This window comes from Anolis carolinensis, chromosome 1 (genome assembly GCF_035594765.1).
Source record: "Anolis carolinensis isolate JA03-04 chromosome 1, rAnoCar3.1.pri, whole genome shotgun sequence".
Classification (NCBI taxonomy): domain Eukaryota; kingdom Metazoa; phylum Chordata; class Lepidosauria; order Squamata; family Dactyloidae; genus Anolis; species Anolis carolinensis.
The window spans coordinates 347,580,342-347,592,434 of record NC_085841.1 but is presented as its reverse complement, the minus strand read 5'-3'; the positions used below and the strand labels follow the sequence as shown (position 1 = coordinate 347,592,434).

The 12,093-nt window shown below is 37.4% G+C and overlaps 1 protein-coding gene across 3 annotated transcripts in view; it reads right to left on the bottom strand.

Moving 5' to 3' along the window:
- wdr25 (WD repeat domain 25) overlaps positions 1-12,093 on the bottom strand; it is a 154,074-nt gene that overhangs the window by 89,825 nt on the left and 52,156 nt on the right. For all 3 annotated transcript variants that reach the window (XR_010002187.1, XM_003224852.4, XM_008116932.3), the window contains exon 3: positions 2,070-2,217. Coding sequence is in view for 2 of the 3 variants with exons in the window: in XM_003224852.4 (XP_003224900.1) it covers positions 2,070-2,217 (148 nt within the window). In the remaining variant the exon portion in view is untranslated. The remainder of the gene's footprint in view (positions 1-2,069; positions 2,218-12,093) is intronic.

Here is a 12,093-nt window from a genome sequence, read left to right as displayed (position 1 = left end):
TTATAGGTCATAATCTGCAATTTCAATTGGGAGCGGAAAGTTATTGGCAGCCAGTGAGCTGATTTAATAGGGATGTTGTGCGCTTCCTATAATTAGCTCCAGTTAGTAACCTGGCTGCTGATCTTTGAACCAGTTGCAATTTCCAGGCCGTCTTCAAAGGCAGTCCCACGTAGAGTTCATTACAGTAATCCAACCTGGATGTAACTAAGGCATAAACAACCATGGCCAAGTCAGGCTTCTCAGGGTATGCTTGCAGCTGGCATACAAGTTTTAACTGTGAGAAAGCCCTCCAAGCCACCACGGACACCTGAGCATCAAGCATCAGCGTTGAATCCAGAAGGACCCCCAGACCACGGACCTATGTCCTCAGGGGGAGTGTAACCCTGTCAAGCACAGACTGCCACGCTATATCCTGATTGGCCTTGTGACTGACCAGGAGGACCTCTGTCTTGTCTGGATTTAGCTTATTGGATTTTGAAGATGGAACCTGAGTCTAAACATAACATTTGTTTATATTTTGTATACACCTTATGCACATAGCTCGAAGGCGGTTTTATATGCAGTACTTTAAATATGGTGAGCATTTAAAGTACAAATGCTCCACAAATTAAACGAAGGTTATGTACATTGTACATTGAATACTTTGGTTAGTTTGAAAGGTGTCACAAGAATCCTTTCTTTCCCCCTTTTATATACTGAAACAGATTAGCATGGTTAATCCTTTGAAAAATCCGGTTAATGAAGAAATCATTTAAAGACCAAAGCACTAATATGACAGTTAGGCTCGTATTAGAGACATTCGTTCAAAATATTAAGAAGTAATAAAGAGACAGACATTCAGAAAGATTAGAAGCAACATTCTAGAAAATTCAACTGATCAGTTAAATGCTTACACATCAGTCCTTAACAATCTTGATCAGAAAGAAGATGTCTTTCAATAGAATTTAGAACCAAAACATCCAAGATATTAAATGTGTCATTGCAGTTCATCATTTTATCTAAAATACAAATTGGATCAGTTGGGACCTGATAACTAACAGGATCAAAGAAGACACAAGGAGGAAAATTAACAATTTCTTTCCCTTCTGTTTCCTAAGAAAATCCTTCTGCATCTAATAAGTCTTTAGAAGAAGACCCCTATTTGTGTCAATGGAGGTTTCCTAACAATACAAATTTACCAGCTTAAGACCAAAGAAAAGTAAGGTAAAGGTTTTCCCCTGACGTTAAGTCCAGTCATGACCGACTCTGGGGGTTGCCCATAGACACCTCCAAGGTTATGTGGCCAGCATGACTGCATGGAGCGCTGTTACCTTCCCGCCGGAGCAGTACCTATTGATCTACTCACATTTGCATGTTTTTGAACTGCTAGGTTGGCAGGAGCTGGAGCTAACAGCAGGCGCTCATTCCGCTCATTCTGCTCCTAGGATTTGAACATGGGACCTTTTGGTCCGCAAGTTCAGCAGCTCAGCGCTTTAACACACTGTGCCACCAGGGGCCCCAAGAGCAAAGAAGGTAAGGGTAAAACTTCCTCTCCATGCTGACTTTGTCCCATTTGGTATCAGCCGCATCCAAATATGACACAATTACATTTAAAAATATGTTTGAGATAGATTTAGCATCACATCTACTTTGACCATTACTTTCAAATGGGAAAAAGGTTACTTTTGACAGCCAGTTATTTTAACTTGATAGCCTTCCTCAGTGTCCATGGAACCTAGCAATTTTTCAGCTTGGCTGGAATTACATGAAAGTCCCATTATATGAATCAATATCTCTTAAACAAGCCACAGTTTGCAAATGGGACTCACACAACAATGCTCTCCCATTTCAGAAACTCCCATAAAAGGCTAACAACTTAACAATATATCTTAAGATCCAAATCAATTTTCAGAATTAGCGTTCTAGCACAGATTAAATAACATCCATAACCTTTTCCCCTATATCTTACAGTTCTGGACATCTATATCTTCTACATTGTTGATGCTACTGTAAAAATGCTGCAGAGGAAAAAAAAAGGTGTGAATAAAAGAGAGGGAGAGAAACAGATGACAATACCAAAATTTATTTACCTGTTTCAATGTCTATAGCATGAAGCATATTGTCAAAGCCTCCAGTGATAAAACGGCTTCCACATGGAGACCACTGAACAGCTCGGACGGCACCAGTGTGGTGATGGTATGTTTTTAAACAACAACCTTGATCCACAGCATCCCAAACCTGAAAGAAACATATAATGAACTTTAAAAACACAAGTAGCCAACCAAACCCATTTAAAGCTAGCAGAGAAGAAACATGCCATCCAGTCACCCAAATATCTTCACTGAATATTATCCGGAAGCAACACACAAAAATGTCTGAAATGAAATGGAAGGACTTCTTTAATTCTCTGCTGACAGGGAGAACCAGATGTTGGAAAAGTTAATTCCTTGATACCATGACTCTCAGAATCCTGCAGCTAATATGTCTACATTGTAGAATTAATGAAGTTTGGCACCACCTTAACTGCCAGGACACAACGTTAGGTACCAGCACTATTTCCTAGAGAAAGAGTCCTGGGAAATTACAGCTTCCATGATTCTGTAGCATTGAGTCATAAAAGTTAAAGTGATATCAAACTGCATTAATTCTAGAGGATAGAGTAGATGCACCCTTAGAGGTCCAACTGATATAGACATTGATCTTATTTTGGTGCCACTGAAACTTAGCTAACTCTTCAGACACTTGGAGCTCAATGATCAAAGCCTGGTTTTAGTTTACTGGATCATGGATCTAATTCTATTGCATAATGACCATGAATTGTTTTGAATAGCTTAGATTATTCTGAAATTGTTTTTAAATATTTTATTGATTGCATCTCACTAGAGATACAGGGTAGAATAATTAAGAAGAACAGAGGATACATGGTGCATGTCTTCAAGCTGTTTCTGACTTATGGCAACCCTAAGGTGAGCATATCATGGGTTTTTCTTGACAGAATTTGTTTGGAGGGAGTTGCCTTTGCCTTTCTCCGAGGCTGCAGAATGATCTTCTCAAGGTCTAGGACTGAGTAGGGATTAAGACTCTGATCTCCTGAGTTGCAATCAAATGCTCTAATCAGTACCCTACAATGTCTCTCAAGGAAAGAGTTCATTTATACAACCACATCTATTTCAAAGTTTTCAATCATCATTTAAAAGAAACAGAATAGCACTTCAATGTTTGCATATATCATGATGGAAATTTTAATGTGAATATATGTATCAGTGACTTCCATCAGCAAAATAGCAAATTCCAGAAGGTTTGATGATGATAATTGCCCTAAACAACACATGTACATATACAATCACTGTATGCCTCCACAACTGGATCAAGGGGCTGTGAAATTCATTCAGAAGCTGTAACAGATATTACAAGAAATAAATCAATATGTGGCAGCACAATTTCCTAAAAATACTGCATTTGATCATGAAGAATTTCTTTTGGTACATTTATCACTCCCAGCTTATTCATAATGCACCTTATCACATATAAAGCTATTCTTTATAGTTCATCTTCATGAAAACAATGCAATGTTAGTATTAGATTTCAAGGTCCATATTAATTCACATTGGAGTGGTATTCCTTCAGTGAGAATGTTTATAGAAATTAAATTCCATACATCTATATCCAGATGAATCCAAGCTTCACTCTATAACGGTAAGTATTAATAGTCAGAGAAAAGCAATTCATGCATATACCATACTATGAGGAGGAGAAAGTTGAATGTCTTTTGCTCCAGAAATACAAATCTATTCATGTTAGTTCAATCACATCTATAGTTTACCTGATAGAAGATTATTTGCATGATTCTGACTTTCAACATTCATAGCTTATTTGGAGACCATGGTGCACAAATGATGATAAACTCCCAAAATGTGCCACAATGGGAGATGTATATGTAAGGACCACTTCATTAAGCCAGGTAAATTAGACCAAAGCTTCTAAAACTTTTTCACTCACAACCTCTTTCTGCCTGATAAAATTTTATGTAACTCTGGGTACATAACTATATAAAGTAGATATAAAAATTAAAGATTTCCTGATAATAAATCAGCATGTTCAAGGCTTGCTAAACAGGCTGATTTTTCCTCTTTGTTAGGTACAGCTGAGGCATTTTCTGCAGAGCCCACTGTTAACATTGATGTTGTTACTAACAGATGTAAATGTCTAAAATAGTCACTAGGTGGTATTCAGAAACATTTTAGAGTTGCCAAATATTTGTGACCTCAACATTGAACTAGGGGGTCGGGTCTCATGGTTTAAGAAGCAGTGCATTAGACAACAAGCTGATTTCCAGAATAATATGGTGTGGTTGAAATCTAGATACCGTATATACTCAAGTATATACTCAAGCCGACCCGAATATAAGCCGAGGCACCTAATTTTACCACAAAAAAACTGGGAAAACATTGACTCAAGTATAAGCCGAGAGTGGTAAATTGCAGAAATATAAAAATAGATACCAATAAAATTACATTAATTGAGGCATCAGTAGGTTAAATGTTTTTGGTAATGAAATTTGCGCCTAGAAGTAAACAACAAAACTAAATGCCCCAGAACCACGAAACTTGGCAAAAGAACCCAGTGGCCTTGCCCCTAGGTTCCAACAACAAAAATAAAAGTAAAATGAAGTCCTAATTAGAGAGAGAGGAATAATTGTTTTTATACAATTGCTGCCAGTTAGAAGGCTAAGCTCCACCCACTTGGTCTCCCAGCAATCCACTTAGCCCAGGTCTCTTCAATCAGGCTTCTTCCCCACTGCCTATAAAATACAGATTATCTGATTTGAACTGGATTATATGGCAGTGTAGACTCAAGGCCCTTCCCACACAGCTATATAACCCATTTATAATCTTATATTATCTGCTTTGAACTGGATTATCTTGAGTCCACACTGCCATATAATCCACTTCAGTGTGTATTTTATACAGCTGTGTAGAAGGGGCCTCATATAATCCAGTTCTAAGCAGATAATATAAGATTATAAATATACAGTAGAGTCTCACTTATCCAAAATAAACACCCTGGCAGAACGTTGGATAAGTGAATATGTTGGATAATAAGAAGGGATTCAGGAAAAGCCTATTAAACATCAAATTAGGTAATGATTTTACAAATTAAGCACCAAAACATCATGTTATACAACAAATTTGACAGAAACGTAGTTCAATGCGCAGTAATGCTATGTAGTAATTACTGTATTTACAAATTTAGCACCAAAATATCGCAATGAATTTAAAACATTGACTACAAAAACACTGACTACTAAAAGGCACACTGTGTTGGATAATCCAGAACATTGGATAAGCGAATGTTGGATAAGTGAGATTCTACTGTAATAAGAAATAATTACTGTGGTAAAATAATACAGAACAATATAATCTCTAAAACCAGGACAGTAAATACAGAGCAACACTCTGAAAGCAGGGAAATCGGGAATTCCAGAAAGGAAACAATCAGGGCCAGCTAACACCTCCCAAGAAACCATTCTTCCAGAAAGGAAGCTGAGAAGGGTGAAAAGCAGTGTGTATTACCAAAGTCATCATCATCATCATTATTATTATTATTATTATTATTATTATTATTATTATTACTGTGTTGCTGTGAACTGTGAAAATGAACACAATCTGGATCCAAGTATTCAAAAACACTAAAATCAGAATATATAAAAATTACTGGGATATAATAAAACAGAACAATACAATCTCTAAAATCAGAACACTGAATAAAGAACAACACTGAAAACAGGGGAATTCCAGACAGGAAACAGTCAGACCCAGCTAACACCTCCCAACAACGTATTCCCATCACCAAAGTCTGGCAAATCCACAACATTTTTTTTAATGTGTGCGCTCAAGCACTGCATATGGGTACTTCTTCATCTACACACACAGTAGAAGCCCATAAAATATCGCCAAGAACAACACTCTGAAAACAAGGGAATTCCGGACAGGAAACAATCGGGGCCAGCTAACGCCTCCCAACAAAAAATTCCCTCAGGGAGGAAGCAACCAGGCTTTAAAGCTGCAAGGCCATTACATGCTAATCATTTTGGCTAATTGCAACATTCATACTTGCCTCTAACAGACAAAAAAAACCAACTATCAGAAATATTGTATACTCACAAGCTTTAGGAAATAATATCCCCCTGATGGCGCAGCATGTTAAAGCGCTAAGCTACTGAAATTGTGGACAGAAAGGTCGCAGGTTCAAATTGGGGGAGCAGGGTCAGCCCCCACTGTTACCCCAGCTTCTGCCAACTCAGAAGTTCTAAAACATGCAAATGTGAATAGATCAATAGGTACTCCTCTGGCAGGAAGGTAACGGCGCTCCATGCAGTCATGCCACATGACCTTGGAGGAGTCTGCGGACAACGCAAGCTCTTCAGCTTAGAAATCGAGATGAGCACCAACCCCCAGAGTCAGACACGACTGGACTTAATAACAGGGGAAAACCTTTACCCTTTACCTTAACTACCACCAAATCCTCAATTCTTTATTTCCCATACCACCATACTTCGCCACAGCAACGCGTAGCCGGGCACAGCTAGTATTTACATAAAGCTCAAATTTAAAATAAGACTGTCCAATTCTGATTAAATCATTATTCTCATCTTCTTCAATGTAAAAGTGCTTATGTATCCTTTTAACAATAATAGAGTAAAATAATATATGTAATAATAATAATAAGATCAGAGTGAAATAATAAATGTATTAATAATAAAAAATAGAGTAAAATAAATGTAATAGTAGCAATAATAATAGAGAAAAATAATAAATGTTCCATATATTCTCGAGTATAAGCTGACCCAATACAAGCCAACCAGGACCCTCACCCGAGTATAATCCGAGGGGGGCTTTTTCAGTCTTAAAAAAGGGCTGAAAAACTAGGCTTATACTCGAGTATATACAGTAACTGGCTTTGTAGTCAATGATGGGTACTAGCTTAAGGAAGATTATTTTTGTTCATACAAGATTACCAAAACAAATGTTTTAAGAAACGGGGAGAGGAGTAGATAATATAGATTTTTAAATATAAATAAATAGTTTGAAATACAATTTAACAAATAGATTTTGGGTTTCAGGGCAATCAAGCTTTCTCATTAATCAGTTATCAGGCTTTATATTCACTGTTTTTAATCATATCCTGATAAAAATGTATCTTCAATATTTATCAGCAAAGTAATATCCAGCTAATCTCCCAATGAGTCTCTTTATGATACATTATGTTGTTTTACCTTTTATATTAGCAAGCAATGCTAATATCCCAAGGCAATACCGTATTACTATCTTCTATTTGGCTTTATCAGTTATTTAGCTTTCCAGCTGCACATTACAAATAGTTTTTTTCCTTTTTTAGCAGAGTGAAACAGCCAATAAATTAGTGTTCCATATATTGGTGTAGATAAACATCATATGATGCAGACAGTTGCATGTTATCAGTTATTTTGGAAATCTCAGTGCTAGAGGCAGGTAAACAACCAATAATGGCATTGTTGGCATTAATAGCAACTAGGAATATTAATAATTATTGCAAATTTCTTGGCCTCAACAAAAAAATATTTCTTAACACATCAGGCTACACAACTGAAAAAAGGCCAACTACCATGAGTTTTATTTTTGCACTTGAAATCACACACATCTTGGCTATACAATTTTTTTGTACAGACAATACATTTTGCACAAAATAAATTGTAATGAGGCACATTATTTTCAGTATGAAAATGATTTTTTTGCAAGGAAGCATGAAAGTGTGAAAAATTATCAGAAAAGGGGGCCAATCTCTTGCATGGGAGATCTTTCTGGCACATCTCTTCAAAACAGAAGGAGCAGTGGTCATGCTGGAAAGAAGTATGAATTGCTCCTCGGTTGCACACAGTCACATTGAATCAATTCAACTACAACTTCAACTCCCACCAATGTAATTTAATGTTACCTTGAGACACAAAATTCATTCATTGACATGGCAAAAGATGGGCCTTTGTTTAACACAGTCTTTTTTTGTTTAACACGGCCTTTTTTCTCTGCCTGCAAACAGATGCTCTGTTGGGCATTAATTTACTGTAAAGTCTTTGAGAATATATTTAAAGCAAGCACTGCTGTCAGTATAGTTTACTTTGCCCTATTTTCTGAGAAGTGCTAAAATGCTCTTGGAAATCACTCTTCAGAAAGACTTGATGGTCCTGTCAAATTTTACTAGACTAATAAAGAGTAAATCATATCCAGGTGGACTTTGGAAAGGAGGAAGTTGAAAGGAGGATTGAATAAAGTTGGAATGACAGGTCATAAATTGTGTAGATGTATCTGGTTTTTTTCTCTCAAAGGTGCTTAGACAATATTCATAATTATGAAAAAAGTGATTTCCACAACAATTACACATAGTGAGGCACTTTGTGGTGCACACACTCTTTTTTGTTTATTGAGAGGAATGAAGTTAACTGTCCTGTTTAGAAATGCTTTTAAGAAAGAGTGGCATGAACTTGAAGGAACTGGGGGTGGTGACGGCCGACAGGGAGCTCTGGCGTGGACTGGTCCATGAGGTCACAAAGAGTTGGAAACGACTATGTGAATGAAGAAGAAGAAGCTAGCTGAGCCTTGAAAGCAACTTTAAGGAGTAATTCATCATGCAACTTATTCCAAAAAGGAAATGGTTATGAGAAAATATATGGCTTGTTACATAACTGTAGGATATAGATAGCATATTACATGTTATCTATGAAGCATATGAGATTTCCTCAGCACATATTAATTTCCTTACTTTTCAAATAAGGTAGCTATAATGGTTTTTCTATGCCCTGGAAACTGGAACCAGCCTGAAAAATCAGTAGGAAAATCTTAATTCCTCATTGTATTCTCCAATTCCTACTTCCTGCTCACTTTGCTGGTTTTCTCCTCACACCAATCCAGATTAGCTTCCTCTTTTTTAAAAGACAGAACACACGAGTATAGCTACCTGCTCTCCAAACCAGACATGCAAGTATGATGCTATTTCCTAGACCCGCCAGCTAGAGCTGAATTGGTGGGATTTCATAGTCACTAGTAGTATCTCTTTAAAATTTCATATACTTTATTTCACTCATATTTTGAAGCATGTTATTAACTGAAGCAACAGAGAAGATAAGTAGCCAGATAATTGAAACTTACTTTAACACTGGCATATCCTGCTGCACCAGATGGTGGGGTGAAGTAATTTAAAAAGAACAGGATGGGCTGCGTGGTATTCACATTCTTCCCTGCAATACCTTTGTACTACTCTGGTGTAGTGGTTTGAGGTTTCGAGTAGAAGACTGGGAGATCAGTGGAATCCCACTGACCATGGAAACACACTGTGAACCTTGGGCAAGTGACACACTCTTAGCCTCAGAGGAAGGCAATGCCCCCCCCCTTTGAACAAATTGTCCCTAGAAAGCCCTGTAATAGGTAGATGACTTGAAGACACAAAACAGTAACCACAAATTATCTACCCTGCAGCATCTACCACCTAATATGGCTCTTTAATTCTGCTTAACAGTTAAGAAAAGCTCTGAACCAGGTCCTTGGCATAATGCTGCAGAAGACAAGACCTATCTTCTTGACCAACACCAAAATAATCTGGAAAGGCTGCAGCTCTTACACTTTCTTGTGTAACATCTTACAATGTCAATTGGTCAAATCCATTTATAACCCCAGCTAGAATAGGCTCATTGAATCAACAGAATTTACATAATGATATCATCTCTAAAGAGCAATTGCAAACTCTCCAATAAAGAAATTACAATAATAAAGCTATCTAGATATATATATATATATATATATATATATAGTTAACAAACGAATAGGTTGCTCAGGGGCCAAATCTACACAAGATTTACCGAGTGATTGGGCTAGATGTCCAAAGTGGGGGCAATGGAGGAGTCAGATAAGAAACATAATTACAGTCAGCACTCCACACTTGCAGGTTTCACTTCTGCAGATTTGATTATTTGCAGATTTGATTTAAGATGTTTTCTCTAGAATCTCAAAGTTCCCCAGCTTGCCTCTACTGTCAACTTCTGCCAAAAGATGATTATAGTCATGATGGAGCACTTACAGATTCCTAGAGAAATAGTCTTCACGTTAAAAGATAGCATTTTTAAAATTGTGTTTTTTCTACTTTTACAGGGATCCGGAGCCCCCAGTGCCAACAAATGTGGAGGGCTATCTGTATTGGCACACATTACACTTTTGTGCATAGTGATAATAATACTCCGTGAAGACAACATATATGACATTACGCAGAACTGCAGTGTAAAACTAAATGAAGAATGCAGGGGCAAACAGGTGGGATTTTGTGTGTTAGTTCATTGAGACAGACTGGAGGCTACTTCTTCCCCACCTTTCCTAGTGTTTTCTTCACCAGAAAACTCACATGCTTGCCTTTTGCAAGTGCTGCTTCACAAATCAGCCCACAAAAGTAAAGAGCAAAGAAATGGGTTGTTAAAACACTTTAAAGTGGCTTTTCATGCAAAATCACTGACTATTATTCACATATAGTTCCTACTCCTTGGAAATTGTAGGATTCAAATATAGACTCTTCTTTCTTTCTTAGTTGGTGGTTTTCTGATAGGCAATTGGCTGACCACTGTGTGGACTACATGCTGGATGAGGGAGGGAGGAGGAAAAACATACAGAAACAAAGATTTGAAGCAAATTATGATAACAGATTGTTGGGAAGAACAAGCTCATTCATTCTATATACAGTATCATCTACAACAGTGTGGTCCAATGCACGGGCCGCAGACCGCATGCAGCCCAAGAATTCAATTTTGTTGGCCCTTGCCCTCCTTACTGGAAAAAATCATTTACCCTTTTTACTGCTTTAAGTTTTTAAGAAACGGCCATATAACTGCCATATTGAAGCCCTCACATTCCTATACTAAAGTTTGATTGGCCCTCAGGTAACTAAAGGTTGGACCACACTGATCTACAACATCTACAGTATCATCTACAACTACAAATATATCCCAATGTTTGCTCATGACTAGGTTTTCTGATGCTGGTGATTTTTTCTTGCTGTGTTGTTTGATTGTTTCTAGGTTTATTGTGGTTTTATCAATATGGTGAGATTTCTTGCACAGTAGTTAGAGAAGCAAGTGTTTTACTGATAATATGAACCACAGAATTAAAAAAAAATTTTTTTGCAGTACAGGGTATTCCTGGAATTCTTCCCCATTTCAGTGGCAGTGAAAATTTGGTATATGGCATTCTCAAATAAGAGGTACGATTCACCAAAAAGCAGTCATTCCAGCACGAGAGGGTTAAAAGTATAGTTTGCTGGTTTTCTTTTTGTGTGCTTAACAGACAACATCTCCTCAGAATGTCATATTGAGATAGCAGATGTTTTATGTTGATTTCACAAAGTCAGATTTCACTCTCTAGTACCAGAGGCAAATTGCAAAAACAGTCCTCCTTCTGTTTTTGCAATTCCTCCTGTGGCAGATTGGGAGAAGAGCATGATACAGAGAGTACGAAATTCAATTTCTCCAAAAGACCTTTGATTTTACAGGGCCTGAACAAGTTTCTACTATTCTGGAAGAGTGGTGTTACCAGGTTATGATGCCACTCTCCCTGAGACATATCCTACTATATTTGGGAGATTTAAAAGATTAAAGTATCACAACCTGCACTACAGCTATCCATATGGCAGCAAAGTAGGTGGTTTACTCAACCTCCTGCTTCCATTATGACAAAAAAAAGCTAGCAAAGGCTCACATATATAATTTCCTCCCCCGCCAGATTCCACAAGACTCCTTTCTTTCATGTTACTTTCTCAGTTGGTCAAAAGGTTGCATAGAATGTTCTGTTAAGAGCTGCCTATACATTTGACATTTTCAGGGCCCTGCAGGTTGATCCTTAACTCTAAGATGGACCAGTCAGATTGGTTCTTTGAGAAAGAAATTACATCTAACTATGCTAACAAAGTCAAGTTGCATAGAAAATCTTTTTAAATGTAATCCATCTAGGCATGCAATACTAACACATACAGCGTTTGATATGTTTCCTTGTCTAGTGGATATGGCAGAAATATTTCTGGCAGTGCATCCCTGTGGCTCTTGTT